Source organism: Lynx rufus, unplaced genomic scaffold (genome assembly GCF_022079265.1).
Source record: "Lynx rufus isolate CCGP_SWC_20201006 ecotype Redwood Valley unplaced genomic scaffold, mLynRuf1.p SCAF_3, whole genome shotgun sequence".
NCBI lineage: Eukaryota > Metazoa > Chordata > Mammalia > Carnivora > Felidae > Lynx > Lynx rufus.
The window spans coordinates 28,102,896-28,123,311 of NW_025814845.1; the positions used below are offsets into that span (position 1 = coordinate 28,102,896).

At 39.2% G+C, this 20,416-nt stretch overlaps 1 protein-coding gene across 1 annotated transcript in view; it reads left to right on the plus strand.

Moving 5' to 3' along the window:
• Positions 1-20,416, plus strand: part of NWD2 (NACHT and WD repeat domain containing 2) — a 186,332-nt gene that overhangs the window by 151,392 nt on the left and 14,524 nt on the right. Inside the window, exon 4 of the mRNA XM_047090717.1 lies at positions 11,807-12,010. Coding sequence (XP_046946673.1) covers positions 11,807-12,010 — 204 coding nt within the window. The remainder of the gene's footprint in view (positions 1-11,806; positions 12,011-20,416) is intronic.

Below are 20,416 nucleotides of genomic sequence, written 5' to 3' on the forward strand. Positions count from 1 at the left end.
TCCCAAGCAGGTTCTGCTCTGTCAGCACAAAGCCCAACACGGAGCTTCATCCCACAAACCGTGAGATCATGACCTGAGCCAAGATCAAGAATCAGACACTTGACCGACTGAGCCACCCAGGCACCCCTTGAATCCACATTTTTAAGTATGAAGGTAGCAATCCGGTCCGAGTGTGGGACTTTCGATATGTTAAATATAAACAGATGTCATTTCCATGAACATAATGCCCTCAGTATCTACTAACTTAATGGTAGGATATTTAGTATGGTATTATTTGTATTTAAAAAAATGGAAGAGTCTAACTATTCATCAGTAGGAAAAGCCTATTTTTAAAAAGTCACTTGAAAATATGACCAAATGTTGAGTGGCCAAGCTACGCTGTGGAGGCATAGTTGTTTATTTTATGTTTTGCGTTTCTCTAGTTTTTAAATTCTCAGAGTTAGAAAAATAGAAACTCAAGCAGAATTCTGTCCCACACCTTAGGTGAATTGATTTTGATGGGCAATTTGTTTCTGTTTTCTTGTTTACACAATCACTGGTATATTTAATATATCTTCTAGAATAAAACCAAAATAGAAGCTAAAAATTGCTGAACATCTTAGTAAACAAATCTTTATGCAGAGTAGAATGGATTTCTAAAAGTAGAATCTTCTACCTACTGCCAGATTACATTCTCAGCAGGGTTATACCCATTTGTACTGGTTCTCTGTGTCAGAGTGCCTGTTTCCTTCTGCCTCTGCACTATTAGGTATTAGTTTGATTAGCAAAAAGCCTTAATCACGTGTGTTTGCGTTTACAGTTCTGTGATCATTAATGAAGCTAGAGTTGAGCACTCTTCTCTCTCATGCTCACTGGCCCTTGCTTTTCTGTCTCTATGAATTACCAGTTCATGTCCTTCATGCATTTTCCCATGGCTTTATGAGAACTCTGTATGAATGTTTTCAGCAGCATCATTCCCTTCCCTCTGGACTTCTGTGATGCTGTTCCACTCTTCCTCCTCCTGCCCTGTGCCCACACTCAAACGTGGTGGTCCTCAGCCCTGTTCTCTTTCCACTCTGTAATTCACCCTTAAAGTACCTAATTCATACAGATAGCAGAGTGCTCTCTTTAAAAGCTCAAAGGAGCAAGGACCATGAGCGCCTACGTGTCACCAATGGTCTCAGCTTGCCTGGGACTTTCACTTCTCAAACTGGGACAGTCATGAGCAAACCGAAATGGTTGGTCACCCTGCAAGTTAGATGCTCGATATTTGCTGAATGAATACATGATGACTTCCAGGACTACTTTTCCAGCCAGATTAGTTCTGGGACTTACAGATCCTTATTTGTGACTGCTTCATGGACAGCACCACTGAAATAACAGCATCTCATTTCTGTGTCCAGAACGCTCTCCCCACTCCTTTTTACTGCCCCCCCCCCCCCACCAAACACCCTGGCTCTTTTGTATCCACTTTTTCAATGAATTACTCCTTTAGCATTTTAGAATTTCAGTAATCCTTACACAGTTCTTAGTTCTCAGTTTTGTGAGGCAACGGGCCACAGTTAGGGTTACGATCTGTACTTTGAAACTGATGCGAATTAACCACCAGCTCCAGGATGGTTGTGTTTCCTGTGGTTCTATTACCCAATCCTTTCACACTTACACTTGCTTCCCTTGCTTGGGTGTTTCTAAAGAGCAAGAGTTGTGTCCAGTATTTTCTAGGTAATGGAACTTCCTACACACAGAAGCACATCATAATAAGTAAAAGGTAGCAGAATTATTATTGATATGTTATTATTAATGAGTTCAGCAGTGGGTTTCAGTATGTAAATAGCCATAGTTAAACCATAAAAGAAAAAAGGTAAAATTATAATTTGATTATGAGCTGAGACTCTCAAACTAGATGGAAGCATTAACTTAGTTATTCTGTTGCATACTTTATGTAATTGGTAAGTCATTTAATCTATGAATTTACCCCCTCAGGACATTTAGTGATGAATTGCCAGAAATACCAGATCTTACACTGACAAAATCTGCTTCGTTTTGTTAATTAGGTTTGTATTAATCAGCTCGGGCTAGCATAACAAAATACCATAGAATGGGAGGCTTCAGAAAAAATAAGATAAAAACAGAGAGGGAGGCAAACCACAAGACTCTTCAATACAGAGAACTGACGGTTGCTGGAGGGGTGTTGGGTGGGGGGGATGGGCTAGATGGGTAATGGGTGTTAAGGAGGGCGCTTTTGTGATGAGCGCTGGGTGTTATATGTAAGTGATGACTCACTCAACTCTACTCCTAAAACCATTATTACACTATATGTTAACTAAGTTGCATTTAAATAAAATTTTTTAAAAAAGACAGGTCTTTTCTCACAGTTCTGGAGTTTACAAGTCCAAATTCAGGGTGCCAAGATGGTCAGATTCTGTTGAAACCGCTTCCTGGCTCAAAGACAGCTTCCTTCTGGCTGTGTCCCTGTAAGGCAAAGAGAATGCTTTGTGTCTCTTCCTCTCTTATAAGGGCACCGGTTCCGTTGGAACAAAACTCCACCCTGATGACCTTATTCAACCTTAATCACCTCCTTAAGGCCCTACCTGAATCACATGGGGGAGTTAGGGCTTCAACATATGAATTTCAGCGGACACAGTTCAGTCCAAAGCAATGCTGGACTTCTTTGGTAGAATGATTGAATCTAAGTAACTCTCAATTCCTCCAAACATGGTTAGGAACACACTGATGACACAAACTGCTCCATTTTTTTAGAACTTATTTGACGTGAGGGTTGTCAGCTGTCCCTAAAGTACTGCTTGAATTCTCCACAAAGGTTAACTCCGTGCATCTGTGTACTCTGACTAGCTAATATGGTGAACCCCGCATAGTTTACTGAAACCTCTTTTTCTCCCCTGCTCAAGAACAGAGGAGTTTGTCCTTACCGGACTACGTATTTTCTTTTTTTTCAATTCTTTTAATGTTTATTTTTGAGATTGGGGAGGGCAGAGAGAGAGGGAAACACAGGATCTGAAGCGGGCTCTGCACTGACAGCAGTGAGCCGATGCGGAGTTTGAACTTGTAAACAGTGAGATCATGACCTGAGCTGAAGTCAGATGCTTAACCGACTGAACCACCCAGGTGCCCCAGGGCTATATATTTTCTTACCATCTTACACCTGTAAGAAACTAGCTACCCACTCTTTTCCTCCTTGCTATCTTCTGTTTTCCTTTTTGCAATCAAGAGGTATTTTATTCCTTTATCTACCTATCCAGTAGTACTTCTCAGGATTTATTCCCGTTACATGTATGTTTGAGTGTATTGCGTACGTATGTTTCTCTATAAACTACGAGTAAAGTAGTGGTGCCTTATACATATTGCTAAGTGTGCCAAGCATTCTGTGAAATGTAAAGCATTTCATCTGTAGTAGCCGTTTGATTCTCACAATAAACCAGAGTGGATGTGCTGCTAGACAAATACACAAAGCCTCAAGTATTATCTCCGTTTACAGATGTGAAAGCTGAGACTCAGAGAAAGAAGGTCATTCTTAACATCTGCCTTTCCTAATTTCAAAATATTCTTTATTGACATGCAGGTTATTTGTGTGCAAGAGTGTATCTTTTTGTCGGTCGTATTTCAGAAATTCATTTTTGTGGTATGTGAAACACGGGCTCACTATGTACAAATGGATAGATCCTTTTGCCCATCTATCTATGGATAGATCCTTTTGCCCATAGACAGATGCCAGTAAATGTCTAATGAGAATATACTGTTAATTCCAACATGGGTATCTGGATAATTGAGTGCTTTATGTGCTAAACATATCTGCTAACATCCACTTTTGGCAACCCCGTATGCAAGAGTGCATCTTTAATGACCAAGAGAAGCCCAGTTTTCTGAAGATATTACCTTTCTGTCTTTTGGCGCCAAAAGATAAACCTTTCTTGCAGATCTTATCCAGATCGTCTTTAGTGTGGACGTAATTTAATTCTAACAGATAAGTTAGAAGTCTCACAATCTGCCGTCGGCAGGCTGGAGACCCAGCACTACCGCTGATGGAAGTCCCAGGCAGAGGGCGGAAGACCAATGTCCCCGCTCAGATAGGCAGGGAGAGTAAATTCTCTCCTCCTCCACCTTTTTGTTTTATTCAGTCTGCTGATTCGAATGCTAATCTCATCCAGAAATACCCTTAAGGACACACCCAGAAATAACATTTGGTCAAACACCTGGGCACCTCACGGTCCAGTCAAGTTGACACATAAAATTAACCATCACATTCTCTTCTCTGCATTTACTCTTGCCTCTTATGACATATGAAATGTCATGTTTGAGTAATTTGAGTTGCAATTCACTTCTAAATACTTTATATTACGTTTATGTTAAAAAATGTAAAAGTCAGTTGTAAAGTTTCCTGTTGACTTCAAAAAACATTGAGAAAATACTATTAAGTATGGAAAGCAGGTACTGACCCTTTGGTTTTGGGGCCCCACTCAACAGCAGAGCTCTCTGAAGGTTGACTATGAGCTCCTGGGAATACATCGCGACTGTGCTTGTCCCTCTACCCAACAATACATCCGATAAAAAGAATACCAACAGCCAGGGCCATAACACTGAACATGCTGCCGTCCTTGTGAACAGTGCCCCCTGGGGGTGTGCTGCACACAGACTGCGTGGCCGTGGATGGTGGCCCTGCCAAGGGCACTGGCCGGAAGAGCCATCACGGGCAAATCAGCCACTGGAAGGCACTGTTAGGAGGGAGCATAGCACAGTAACCTGATGAAGTAGAAAGACTGAAAAGCCCCATGTTCGACTGCCGGTACTTGAACGTCTTCTTAGAGAGGTAGTCGTGGGCAAGCCAGTGGAGGTCTGTGAGATGGGGTTTTCTTCTGCGATTCTACCTACCTCACAGAGTCCTGAGGGGAAGTTGTGTATATGAATGTGGGTTTTATTTTAAGAAATAAAAGGGAATCTTACAGAAGGAAGGAAGAGTTGCACCTGCCTTACATTAGTGACTGGGTTAGTCACAGGGCATTTATGGAGTATTGCTTCCGCCTGTGATAGCGCCAGTGTGGGGAAGATCTCTCCTTTCCCTTCCAGTTGCCCCCATGAGTTTTGGCTCATAAATAGCAGCCCAGAGCAGTCGTCCACCTGCCTACAAGGCATCTCACCCATAACCCCAAAAAGACTGCCTTCACATGCCTTTCCTGGCACCCCACAACAGAGTAAAAGACACACTGAGCTTACTGACACCTTTACCAATATTTCAATCCCTCTGTTCTTTCCATTACAATATAAGCTGCATACCATCAGACTCCAAGCCCAAGGATTCTCAGTTGCAAGCCCAGGGAGAACCAAGTGCACCTGAAGAGCAGAGGGAGGTGGGGGTGGGGATCAGTGTTTGCCCAGTAGAAAAGAAACATCAACGAAAAGGAAAGAAAATGTTCTAAGCCTTTAAACGCAATGGGATTAGATGTATCTATATCAGCGTATAAAGAAAGGGAGCTACAAAAAGTAGAGTCCTTTTACATTCAAGTTCCTGGTTGCAAAGAACTGAAAAATTCAGAAAACATTCCTTTTTTCACTTGAGGTGAAATTCACAGAACATAAAATTAACCACTTTAATGTGAATGATTCAGTGGAACGATTTAGTACATTTACAGTGCTGTGCAGCCATCACCTCTATCTAGTTCTAAAGCATCTGTCTTGAAGTATTTCTTATGCTAGGATTTTACATGCAGAAACTACCTTGAAAATAGTAGAAGATTATCTTAGGCTGTTTAGACAAATGAACTTAACTCCCAGATTCTATTTGACAATTCAACTGGATTGTTTCCACCTACCTATCTTCAGTGTTGAAGAATGGGCAATTTAAATGTATTCACATTTGATTAGGGGGTGGGAGAGGTGATTATGGTGATTCTGCAGACAGGAGAAATTCCATAGATTTATGTTCATATGTATATTGACAGTGTGTTAAGCAATTCAATAAAAGGTTAAAAATTATTTCAGACATAATGCGTTTCTTCCATACAGGGTCACACAGGTAGATTGATCTATATAGTGTAGTTAAAAAAAATGGACCTCAATGCAAAACCCAATGTAGTCCCTCAACTTGCCACCAAATTTCTCCCACACATGGGCAAATTTGATTTAACTAAGCAAAAAATGAGCTTTTGAGCACTGGGGCCAGAAGGATATGGACGGGTTAGTTAATATTCTATTGCCGGTGGACTCTTGCTCATAGTTTCTGAAGTCATTCATGGATACTGCCTGTGACTACAGAGCTAAGGAATCATCGGATTAGAAAACCAAGATGGACTCCATCTTGCCACCTCAAATCTGACTGCTAGCCTCCTAAGTATGGTCCTGTATCTCTACCCCCACTCTGAGCCATCAACCATATGTACTGGACTTTGCAACCAGATTAACCGACTCTAAATTGATTGTGTCCATCCCTGGTAGATATAGGCATGCTTTGTGAGTTACCTTGAAACTATAGCCACATAGAACCCCATAAAGTCTTCCTGAAAAATGTGGTGGCAAAATTCTCTTTTGCTATTTCTCTTTTTGCTATTTCTGAAATAGCAAGATAAGACTAAGACAGAATCCTGTCCTGGACTCCTGAAAAGTAACTGCTTCATGATTTATGAGCATTCCACCTAAAGGAAGAATCAATAGAAGGAAAAGACTTAGGGAGAACAATCCAATAAGAAACTCTAAGCCTGTAGCACATCATTACTTTTCTGAAGTTCTGTATTACCACTTTATATATAGTAGGTGCTCGATATACATTTGCTATTTGAATTGGATGAGGATATTTTTTCTTCTTCAGTATCTCTCCTCTAAAAAACATTTTGCCTTACTATATCGATCCAATAATTGTAGTATTTGGTGCCAGCTGTTCCACTCAAATAATTATTTTTGAATAGCCTTCGATTTTTCTGTTGACCTGCCGTGTTCCCCATCCTGCCCCTTCAGTGCTTGCTAACCATTACTCATATGCATTGCCCTTAGAAGTGGTTCTCAAATTCTAGATTCATTTGCGATCTCATTTGAAAATGCATATTCCTGGGCTGCCAACAACAGTGTTCTTCAGGTCTGAGAAGTGATCTTGAAACGTACATTTTAACAAGCACCCTGAGTGATCCAGGTGTGGGTAATCCATGGCACACATTTTAGAAACTGATCCATAGATGTGACCCAGCCCTAGGCTCTGGAACCAGCCTTAGTTAGGGCAGAAAGACAAAGAGCCAGGAGTTAGTTCATGGCTAGTGCAGTGATGATGGTCCTGTGCTAGGACACCATCTTGCTTTGCTAAGCCTCTTTCTGACTCCATATCCCAGATCCAGCCAGTCCTGCCCTGGTCCTTGATAGCTGGGTCCATGGTATTCTTGGACTTCATCGACCGCTAGCTGGAGAAGTGTCAATTAACCCCATATTTAATTTTCTGGCTGTCCTCCATATCCTCCACCCATGGCCAGACTCCACTGAATGCCTTTTTGGATTCCTCCAGTGGCTACTGCTTAGAAGTCTGCGTATTCCCTATTTTGCCCATATGGGTTTTCTAGGTAGCTCATCCCAGCACTAAAACCTCACTCCTCATGACAGAGAGCCCTGACTAAAGATGTTGACTACCCTTATCCAGACTAGCCAACAGGAATAGGATAATCCTCAGGCTGGTTAGCCTTAAAAATGTCATCTCCTTCTGTATCTGTGGCAGAACGAGAAGTCATACCTGCTCATTTATCGAAGTTTAACATCGCGGATTTTAGAAGAGCAATGCTGAAAGTGAGAATAAAATGATGGTTGCCAGAGGGGAGGGAGGCGAGGGGGTAGATGAAATGGGTGAAGGGGATTGAGACGTACAAGCTACCAGGTATAAAATAAATAAGATACGGGGATATAATGTACAACATAGGGAACACAGTCAATAATATTCTAACAACTTTGTATGGTGGCAGATGGTAACCAGACTTATTGTGGTGACCATTTGTAATGTGTACAAATATTGAATCACTATGCTGTACAGCCGAAACTACTACTGCAACATTGTATGTCAATTATTCCTTCACAAAATAGAAAGTGAGAAGCAACTCAAAATAACATTATTTTTGTTGCCTACAGCCTGTTGTCAAGAATAGCCCAAAACAAATGCAGATTATAATGAAAGTGTTCCCACGTGGCCTTCAAGCTGATACAGTGAGTCGAAGTTAGAACACCCTTATGTCAACAGAACCCTCCAAAGATCCTTGTTTACCATGCTAAAATAATAAAGTGGTGGTGTCCCTCCATTCAAGGCCCTTCCAAAGGACCTTTATGCAGCCAAAGAGGATGAGCGGGTTGTATCTTCCTCCTCTCTGACCTTTGAGGCTAGTACTGAGAAAACCTGAGCTTGAAAAGGTGAGTTCAGTTAGCCACAATCAGCTTGAGTAAGCCAATTAGATGAGACAGATTATATCCCAAGGAGACAGGGCATGGCCCAACCAGGAATGCAGGTAGACAGGAATTATTAAAAGATCACAGGCTGAAACGAAGGTTGCAGACAAGGCTGGTACCTTCCCAAATTGTTAGTCCCCCTGTTAAGAGCTGAAATATTACCTCTGAACACAAGAAGAAGCTTCAGCTGAGAAGAGAGCAAAGTCTAAAGATTTCTTTCTCTACCTTGGTTCATTCATTTATTCAATAAATAGGGTTTTAAAAATACATATGTTTTCTATGTGCTAGGAAGCAACACCTCGGGCCTCAGTCCTTATGGGGCTTACCATCTTGTAACAGAGTTTAGGTTAGGAATTTAGTTGGGACTTTGATTTACCAGGACTTTAATTCTCTCACCTGCCTGTATGAGATGACACTCTGGATACTGCAGTGATAAGCAGTAGAGGTAGTTCAGAAGTGGACCAAGGTGAGAGGCCAAACCACAATTCACATTCCAATGGGTAAACGAGGCTTGAAGTTTAGGGTTAAGGTACTAGTCAACAGGAGGAAAGGATGAAGGTGCCCACGGATTAAGGAGAAATCTTTCCAGGGATTCTATAAAGCAGACACACTTGTCTTGGATAGCATAGATTTGTCGTGGAGTTTCATTATGTTCCTTCCTTGTTGCTACTAGATAAGACTGAAAAGTAATGGGAACACCAGATGCTAGAGAAGCTAACATTTTTACTAGCTTAAGCCAGTGGTTCATGCACCTGGAGGGCCTGCGAAAACACAGACTGCTCGGCCCTGCCCCCAGAGTTTCTGACGAGTAGGTCTGGGATGGGACGTGAGAATTTGCAGGCCTAGTCAGTCCCCAGGTGTTGCCAAGGCTACTTGTCTGAGGACCACACTGCAAGAATCGCAAGCTTAAGCAGACATTTAGAGGAGCTTGGAAGTATGGTTCCACAAGGCAGGATAGACCGCATCACTAGGTTTAAGAACTTTTTAAAATTTTTTTAATGTTTATTATTCATTTTTGAGAGACAGAGAGAGAGAGCGCATGAGAAGGGGAGAGGCAGAGAGAGAGAGAGAGAGGGAGTGACAGAATTTGAAGCAGGCTCCAGGCTCTGAGCTGTTGGCATAGAGCACAACACAGGACTCGAACTCATGAACTGCGAGATCATGACCTGAGCCGGAGTCGGACGTTCAACCGACTGAGGCCCTTCCAAAGGACCCAGGCGCCTCAAGAATTTTTAATCCTTGTTGTTTTTCTCATTACAAAGTAATAATGTGTACACAAATTCTTAATAAAAAAGCAGTAAGTTCAGGGGTGCCTGGATGGCTCAGTTGGTGGAGCATGCAACTCTTGATCTCAAGGTTGTGAGTTCGAGCCCCATGTTGGGTGTAGAGATCACTACAAAATATAAATAAACTTTAAAAAAAAAACAGGAAGTTCATAAAACAATCTAAGTAAATTTAAAGCCACCCAAAGATAATAATTGATAATACTTCTGTGCATTCTTATAAAACCTTTCTTACATGTATATGTATGTTTGTATATACATATACACAATCTTCTCTTGTATGTATATGTAATATATATATATATATATAACATTAGAATCATCTTATACATACTGTTTTGTAACTTCCCTTTTCACTTAATAATATATTATAAACATCTTCTACAATTCAGCAATTGCACTACTAGGTATTTACCCAAAGGATACAAAAGTACTGATTCAAAGGGATATATGCATCCCAACGTTTATAGCAGCACCATCAAAAATAGCCAAATTATGGAAGAGCCCAAGTGTCCATCGACTGATGAATGGATAAAGAATACGTGGTACATATATACAATGGAATATTGCTCAGTCATAAAAAAGAATGAAATCTTCCCATTTGCAATGATGTGGATGGAGCTAGAAAGTATTATGCTAAGTGAAATAAGTCAGTCAGAGAAAGACAAATACCATATGATTTCACTCAAAAGTGGAACTGAAGAAACAAAACAGATGAACATAGGGGGAAAAAGAAAAAAGAGAGGCATATCAGAAAACAGACTCTTAACTGTAGAGAACAAACCGGGGGTTATTGGAGGGGAGGGGGGATGGGGGGGATGCATTAAATGGGTGATGGGCATTAAGGAGGGCTCTTGTGATAAGCACTGGGTGTTATGTAAGTGATGAATCACTAAATTCTACACATGAAACTAACATTACCCTGTATGTTAACTAACTGGAATTTAAACAAAAACTTGAAAAAGAAAAAAATAATCTTTTTACATCAATACAGTTCTAGAATATGACTTGCTGCATCCTTTGAACAGAGGTCCCAGAGTTTATTTAAATGTTCCCATGGGCAGGACACTTAGGTTGTTATGCCAATTCTTTCCTTTTAAAACAGTATCAGCATAAATATTCTGGGAAGTCTTTATATGTACAACCTTAATTATCTCCTAAAGACAATTTTGCAGAAGAAAAATTGCCAAGATGAAAGTTATATAGATTTTTAAGGCTTTTAATACATTCTGCCTGAATCAAATATTTCAGTGAAATATTGTATCAATTTATACCCCTGTCAAGGCTATGTGGGTATCTTCTCACACCTTTTTTTTTTAATGTTTATTATTTATTTTTGAGAGAGACATACAGAGTGAAAGCAGGGAAGGGCAGAGAGAGAGACATGGAATCTGAAGCAGGCTCCAAGCTCTGAGCTATCAGCACAGAACTCAAAGCAAGCCTCAAACTCATGAACCGAACTGTGAGATCATGACCTGAGCCAAAGTTGAACACTTAACCAACTGAGCCACCCAGGCTCCCCTCATACCTTCACATAACACTGAGCATGTTTTTCTTTAGGAATTTCATAAGGAGAAAATTGTGTCCTGTTTACATTTTGAATTGTTTTTAGTTATACTGGGGTCCACGGTAGCATTGCATTCAATGATTTTCTACTTGCATTTGTAGCTGTGTTAATCTGGGGCTTAGAATCATATACTGTTTACTCTTCACAAGGCAATTTTTTGTTTGGGAGTTTACATGTTTGATATTTCATAGAGTGCAGCATGTCATTTTTCTTTGTCATGAACAAACAAAAAACGTCAGAATAGAACAACTTTTGCTGTATCATGTAAACTTTGGGAAAATAAATTTGTGACAAAATTCTGTATGTTGAATTTGCCTAATATGATATGCAATCTCAATTCTCAGTATATGAATTTATTATGATTACAATATAAACGATCTGATTTTACTTATTAAATAATCCATGGGGAAAAAAGTATCTGCCGTGATTAAAAGAAAACAACTGATGGAACAATGTACCTGGTGTCTATCATTTATCAAGTAGCTACAGGATGTGAATACGACAGAATGAATTTTCTTGGTGATACACTAACCTGAACTTTTTTGTGGATACACAGGGACTGTTAGGAGAAAAATATGGGAACATCCGAATCCCCGGAGAAGTCGAAGCCTCGGAGTTTGAAATGATCTTGGATGCTGCCATAGAGGCGAAGCTGGAGACGAAGCTCCTGGAAGAGTGGTACTGTCGCGATGAGAACTCGGTGCCAGCGGCTTATTACCTCAGACCTAAGTCAGAAATGCTGCAAAGCAATAAAAATGCAGTGAGTTATCTTTCTCTCCAAAGTATACATGTGTCCATTACTCTCCACTGTTCATCATCCAGAGATGCTTCCCTCCACAGAAAAGGCACAGTAGACAGAAAATTATTCTGCCCTGGACCCTACATTTCTTTTGAACAACACAATCCAAAGCTAAGAAACTTTCCCATTTTTTTAAGTTTATTTTATTTGAGAGAGAGAGAGAAAGAGAGAATCCCAAGCAGGCTCCATACTGTCAGTGCAGAGCCTGACACAGGGATTGAACCCACAAACTGTGAGCTCATAACCGAGCCGAAAGCAACGGTTGGATGCTTAATGGACTGAGCCACTCAGGCACCCTGAAACTTTCCAAATTTTACTTACCTTTCTTTTTTGGCCTCTCAGACTTTCCTCTTGGGGTTCTTTCTCAAGTATACCTTCAGAAGTTCCATTAAGGGAGGTCTCTTAGTGATAAACTCTGTTCATCTGAAAATATTTTTATTTTTCCCATTTTGCCATAATGTGCCTATGTTATTCTGAATGATATATGTCATACATCCTCTATGTGTGAATTTATGTATTCTATCTGTTCTGGAACATTCTCAGCTATCATCTTATCAAATAATGTTTTTCCTCTATTTCCTCTGTTCTTTCTGTTTTACTCCATAATTGGATTTACACTGGACCACTTCAGTCTAGCTTCCATGTCTCTTGATTCTCTTTTATATTATCAATTCCCTTAGCTCTCCATGCTGCTTTCCAGGTTATTTTAGGTCTTTTCCAACTCAGTAATTTTTTTCTTCAGCTGTGTCCACTCTGTTCATGCATAAAATTTTCAAGTTCAACAGTTGTATTTTCGATTTGTGGAAGTTTCTTTGGGGGGGGGTCTTTTTAAAGTCTGCCTAGCTATTATAGTCTCTCATTGATTAATTCAGTAACTGTCCTTAAACATTTCATACGTAACTTATATTCGTGTATATCGTGTAGAATCTTCAAGTGAGGTTGATTCATGATGCAAACAGTTATCATTGTCTCCTCTCCAGTTTGGCTCCTAAATGTATCTACTATGTGTCCTCTGAAACAGAATAAAGGAGGAAGAGAAAATGGATGGGCCTATTCCTTATTAAGGATTCCTAGACAGATTGAAAAGAAGGCATGGTGGTGCCCAGCTGGCTCAGTCAGTAAAGCATGCAACTCTTGATCTCAGGGTCACGAGTTCAAGCCCCGCATTAGGTGTGGGGCCTACGTAATTAAAAAAACACATTGTTTTCAACTTAAAGAAGGCATAGATATCCATCCCTCTTCTGAAGAGAACATCCTTGATATATTTGGTGCTCAGGCATCTCTGAGAGGACGACAGCCCTGGCTTAGCGACAATTCTTCATTCAAGAACCGTATGTATTTGTCATCCTGGTATTTAACATAAAGCATTTTCTCCATGCAATATGAAATCATGTCAGGATCCTTCATTTTCTTCGTCCCCCTCCATGCAGTATTCAAAGTAATTATCTGCAAGATTCTTGCTTCTATGGATGGGAGTATTAGGGCATATCCAAGCCATTCCTCAGTTAAATATATATGCCAGGAGGAAATGTAGTTGCTGGTAAATGTAGATATCAAAAGACATAATACCTCAGGAAACCAGGTTTACATAGTGGTTTGGGAGCACTTGCTCATATGTTACTATTTAATTGGCTTTAGATGCTCCTTTGTCATTTGATTTTAAGATTCTCCAGGGGAACTTAAGTTATTCTCTAAACCCCACCCATGCAGGTATTTCTGCATAAATTTTTGTTAAATTAATGAAGGTGTGAATAAGATTATCACCAAGACTCTATAAATGTTACTTGTTTGGTAGGCAGTCCTCCCATTCGATTGCCTAGAGAATCATAAAAACAAACGAAGAAGAAACAACTAAAGACGAATGGAAACATATGAGCACCTCTCTTTTAACTTTCGGTCCTCTTTAGAGGATATTGAAGAAATCAGTTTTTTATGAAATTTGTATCAAAACCCAAGAGACACTTGCTGCCTAACCTGCTAGCAGTGCACCATACCTATGAGTTCCCCTGAGGACTGGCCCACTAGCCTCACCTTGAGCTCAGGGAAAATTTTGTTAAAACCAAGTTCTGCACACCCTGCCGCTGCCTGGCCCACAGCTGCCACCATGCCATGCCCAGCCATGTGCCCTCAGCCACCCTCTAGCACCAGACCCAGATGTGCCTCACCGTCACCATAGCCCCCACCCAGCCTCCCATCCCTGGACACCCTGCGGCACAGCCCCCGACTGCCTTAGCACTTCAAGGATCTGACGTAAGCCCAGGGGCCCAGCACAAATTTTGCTAACACTGACGCCCCATCCCAAGTTCCCTGGCGGGCACACCCCCTCAGAGATGGCCTATCTGGTTTCCACTAACACCACAGAGAGAAAGAACAGCCCACAACAGGCAGAGAGTCAGTACAGATGACTGCACTGAAAGAAAAAGTGACTCAGACACCACAACAGGGCATAAGCAACACACACAGGATACTCTTCTGAAGGTCCAGGTTCTGGTAAACAGGAGACACTGCACTGCAGGGCACTCCAGGACCTCTTCTTGCGGTCACTACTTTCAAGAATAGAAGACACAGGTGACTTGCTTAATACAGAGAAACAGACACAAAGAGACAGACAAAATGAGGAGGCAGAGAAATTTATCCCAAGTGAAAGAAGAGAACAAGGCCACAGCCAGAGATCTAAGTGAAATAGACATAAGTAATCTGACTAATAGAGAATTTAAAGCGATGATCATAAGGATACTCACTGGACTTGAGAGAAGAGTGGAGGACATGAGTGAAACCCATAATACAGAGATAAAGAATAACATAGCAGAGATAAAGGGCTCAATAAACAAAATAAGAAACACACTTGATGGAATGAACAGCAGGCTGGAAGAAACAGAGGAATGAATTAGTGACCTAGATGACAGAGCAATGGAAAGTAATCAAGCTGAACAAAAGAAAGAAAAAAAGAATTATGCAAAACAAGAAGAGACTTAGGGAACTAGTCCCAGAAGAAGAAGAGAGAAAGGGGATAGAAACTTTATTTGCAGAAATAATAGCTGAAAACTCCCCTATTCTGGAGAAGAAAATATATCCAGATCTAGTAGGCACAGAGAACTCCCATCAAAATCAACAAAACCAGACCCACGCCAAGATATATTGTAATTAAATTGATAAAATCTAGTGATAAAAAATTTTTTTTTAGCAGCAAGACCAAAGAAGTCAGTTACTTACAAGGGAAAACCCATAAGTCTAGCAGGAGGTTTTTCAATAAGAACTTTGCAAGCCAGAAGGGAGTGGCATGATATATTCAAAGTGCTGAATGGTAAAAACCTGCAGCCAAGAATACTCTATCCAGAAAGGTTATCATTCAGAATGAGAGAAGAGACAGTTTCCCAGACAAATAAAAATTAAGGACTTCATAACCACTAACCCAGGTCTGTAAGAAATAGTAAAGGGGTCTCTTTAAGTGGGAAGGAAAGACTAAAAGTGACAGAGCAGTAAAAGTGAATATTTCTGTACAAAAAAAAAATCAATCAAGGAATTCACAAAAAAATGGGTATAAAATATAATAACATATACCTAAAACATGGGGAAGAGAGGAGGAAAGAATGTGTTCAGACTTAAATGATGATCAACTTAATATAGACTGCTATCTGCAGAAGAGGTTATATACAAACCTAATGGTAACCACAAATCAAAAATTACTAATAGGGGCGCCTGGGTGGCGCAGTCAGTTAAGCGTCCGACTTCAGCCAGGTCACGATCTCACGGTCCGTGAGTTAGAGCCCCGCGTCAGGCTCTGGGCTGATGGCTCAGAGCCTGGAGCCTGTTTCCGATTCTGTGTCTCCCTCTCTCTCTGCCCCTCCCCCGTTCATGCTCTGTCTCTCTCTGTCCCAAAAATAAATAAACGTTGAAAAAAAAAATTTTTTTTTTAAAATTACTAATAAATATGCAAGGAATAAACAGAAAGGAATACAAATTGGCAAACATAATAGAAGACAAGAAAGGATCATAGAAAATCTTCAGAAACAACCATAAAACAAGTAATAAAGTTGCAATAAATATATACTGTCAGTAATTGCTTTGAATGTAAATGGACTAAATGCTCCAATCAAAAGACATAGAGTGACAGAATGGATAAAAAGACAAGACACATCTGTATGCTGCCTACAAGAGATTCACTTTAGACCTAAATCACCTGCAGATTCAAAGTGAGAGAATGGAGAAATGCTTATCATGCAAACAAATGTCAAAAGAAAGCCAGACTAGCAATACTTACATTGGACAAAACAGACTTTAAAAAAAAAAGACTGTAACAGGAGTCAAAGGTCACCATGTAATAATAAAGAGGACAATCCAACGAGAAGATATAACAATTGTAAATACTTATGCACCCAACATAGAAGCACCCAAATACACAAAACAGTTAATAACAAACATAAAGGAACTAATAAATAATACAATAATAGTAGGGGACTTTAATAACCCATTTACATCAATAGATCATCTAAACAGAAAATCAAAAAGGAAACAATGGCTTTGAATGGATTTAACAGATATATTAAGAACATCCCATTCTAAAACAGCAGAATACACGTTTTCAAGTGCACATGGAACATTCTCCAGAATAGATCATATATTAGCCCACAAAACAAACCTCAAAAAATACAAGAAGATCAAAATCATACCATGCAACTTTTCTGACCACAATGCTATAAAACTAGAAGTCAACCACAAGAAAAAATTTGGAAAGACCACAAATACATGGAGGTTAAATAACATGCTAGTAAATAATGAATGGTTCAGTCAAGAAATCAAAGAGGAAATAAAAAAATATATGGAGACAAATGAAAATGAAAACATAATGATCCAAAACCTTTGGTATGCAGTAAAGGCAGTTCTAAGAGGGAAGTTTATAGCAATACAGGCGTACCTCAAGAAGCAAAAAAAAAATCTCAAATAAACAACCTAACCTTACAGCTGAAGGAGCTAGAAAAAGAACAACAAATGAAACCTAAAACCAGCATAAGGAAGGAAATAATGAAGATTAGAGCAGAAATAAATGATATAAAAAACAAAACAAATACACACACACACACACACACACACATATGAAGCTGGTTCTTTGAATAAAATTGATAAACCTGTATCCAAACTTATCAAGGAAAAAGAGAAAGGACTCAAATAAATAAAATCACAAATGAGAGAGAAATAACTGACACTACAGAAATACAATTATAAGAGAATATTATGAAAAAATATATGCCAACAAATCAAACAACCTAAAAAAATGGATAAATTCCTAGAAGCATATAAACTATGAAAACTGAAACAAGAACTAGAAAATTTGAAGAGACTGATAACCAGAAAATAAATTAAATCAATAATCAAAAATCTCCCAACAAACAAAAGTCCAAGGCCAGAAGTCTTCACAAGGGATTTCTACCAAACATATAAAGAAGAGGTTAATACCAATTCTTCTCAAACTATCCCAAAAAATAGAAATGGAAGGAAAACTTCCATATTCATCCTATCAGGCCAGCATTATCCTGATACCAAAAGCAGATAAAGACACCATTTAAAACTGTAAGCCAATATCCCTGATGAACAAAGATGCAAAAATCCTCAATAAAATATTAGCAAACTGAATTCAATAATACATTTAAAAAATAATTCACCACATTCAAGTGGGATTTATTCCTGGGTTGTAAGGGTGGTTCAATATTCATAAATCAATCAGTGTGATATATCACATTAACAAGAGAAAGGATAAGAACTATATGATCATTTCAATAAACACAGAAAAAGCATTTGACAAAGTGCAATATCCATTCATGATAACAAAGTAGGCTTAGAGGGAAAATACCTCAACATAATAAAGTCTATATATGAAAAACCCACAGCTAATATCCTCAGTGAGGGACAAACTGAGATCCTTTCCCCTAAGATCAGGAACAAGACAAGGATATCCACTCCCACTACTTTTATTCAACATAGTACTGGAAGTCCTAGCCATACGAATCAGAGAACAAAAAGAAATAAAAGGCATCCAAATCTGTAAGGAAGAAGTAAGACTTTCACTATTTGCAGATGACATGATACTATATTTGGAAAACTTGAAAGACTCCACCAAAACCCTGCTAGAACTGATACACAAATTCAGTAAAGTTACAGGATACAAAATCAATGTAGAAAAATATGTTGCATTTCTATATACCAATTATGAGACAGCAGAAAGAGAAATTAAGAAAACAATCCCATTTACAACTGCATCAAAAATAATAAGATACCTAAAAATAAATCTAACCAAAGAGGTGAAAGACCTGTACTCTGAAAACTATAAATAACCGATGAAAGAAACTGAATATGACACAAAGAAAAGGAAAGACATTCCATACTCATGGATTAGAAGAACAAATATTGTTAAAATGTCTACACTACCCAAAGCAATCTACACATTTAATGCAATCCCTATCAAAATGCCAACAGCATTTTTCACAAAACTAGAACAAACAATTCTAAAATTTGTATGGAACCACAAAAGACCCCCAATAACCAAATCAACCTTGAAAAAGAAAAGCAAAGCTAGAGGCATCACAATTCTGGACTTCAAGTTATATCACAAAGCTGTAGTGATCAAAACAGTATGGTACTGGCACAAAAACAGACCCATGGATCAATTGAACAGAACAGAAACCCCAGATATAAACCTACAACTATATGGTTAATTTTCAACAACTATATGGTTAATTTTCAACAAAGCAGGAAAGAATATCCAGTGGGAAAAGGACAGTCCCTTGAACAAATTATGTTGGGAAAACTGGACAGCAACATGCAAAAGAAAGAAACTGGACCACTTTTTTTTGCACCATACACAAAAATAAATTCAAAATGGATTAAAGACCTAACTTGAGAACTGAAACCATAAAAATCCTAAAACATAGCACAGACAGTAATTTCTCTGACACTGGCTGTACCAAATTTTCTAGATAGGTCCCCTGAGGTGAGGTAAACAAAAGGAAAAACAAACTATTGGGACTCTATCAAAACAAAAAGCTTCTACACAGGGAAGGAAACAATCAACAAAACTAATAGGTGACCTACTGAATGGGAGAAGATATTTGCAAATGACTTATCCAATAAAGGGCTGGTATCCAAAGTATATAAAGAACTTATAAAACTCAACCCCCAGAAAACAAGTAATCTAGTTAAGTAATGGGCAGAAGACCTGCACAGACATTTTTCTGAAGAAGACATCCAGATGGCCAATAGACACATGAAAAGATGCTCGACATCATGGATCATCAGGGAAATACAAATCAAAACCAATATGAGATATTCACACCTGTTAGTGTTAATGGTTAAAATCACCAACACAAGAAACAGCAGGTGTTGTCGGTTAAAAGAGAAGGGAAACTTCGTATGCTGTTGGTGGGGATGCAAACTGGTGCAGCCACTGTGGAATACAGTATGGAGGTTCCTCATAAAGTTAAAAATAGAACCACTCTACTATCCAGCAATCGCATTACTGGGTATTTACCCAAAGAATACAAAAACATGAATTTGGAGGGATACATGCATCCCTATGTTTACTGAAGCATTATTTATAATAGCCAAACTATGGAAGTAGCCCAAGTGTCTATTGATTGATGATGGATAAAGAAGTTGGACAGTGGAATACTACTCAGCCATAAAAATGGAATATACACAATGGAATATTACTCAGCCATAAAAATGAAATCTTGCCTCTAGCAACAACATGGCTAGAGGTAGAGAGTATAATGTTAAGTGAAGTCAGAGAAATACAAAATACCGTAATATTTTACTCATGTGGAATTTAGGAAGAAAAACAAATGAGCAAAGGGAAAAAGAGAGGGTGGGAAGGAGGGGGAAAGACAGGGAGGGAGGGAAGGTGGGAGAGAGAGGAAGAGTGAGAGAGAGAGAGAGAGAGAGAGAGAGAGAGAAAGAGAAACCAAGAAACAGACTCTTAACTATAGAGAACAAACTGATGATTACCAGAAGGGAGGTGGGTGGGGGGATGGGTTAAATAGATGATGGGGATTAAGGAATGCACTTGTGATGAGCACCAGGTGATGTATGGAAGTGTTGAATCACTCTACCATACGTGTAAAACTAATATAACACTGTGTTAACTCAGTATAATTAAAATAAATATGTAAAAAAGAAAAAAGGAAATACCTGTTATAATAAGAAAGCGCAACAAACAAATTCTGTGTAATTCGGGTAAATTCACACATAACATGGACATCATTTCTAACTTTCAGGGTTATAGGGGGATTCAATGAGATATGGCCCGTTAGGCACCTATCATAATATCGGCACATAGCGGGCCTTCAAATAATAGTGCTTTTCTTGCACTTAAAT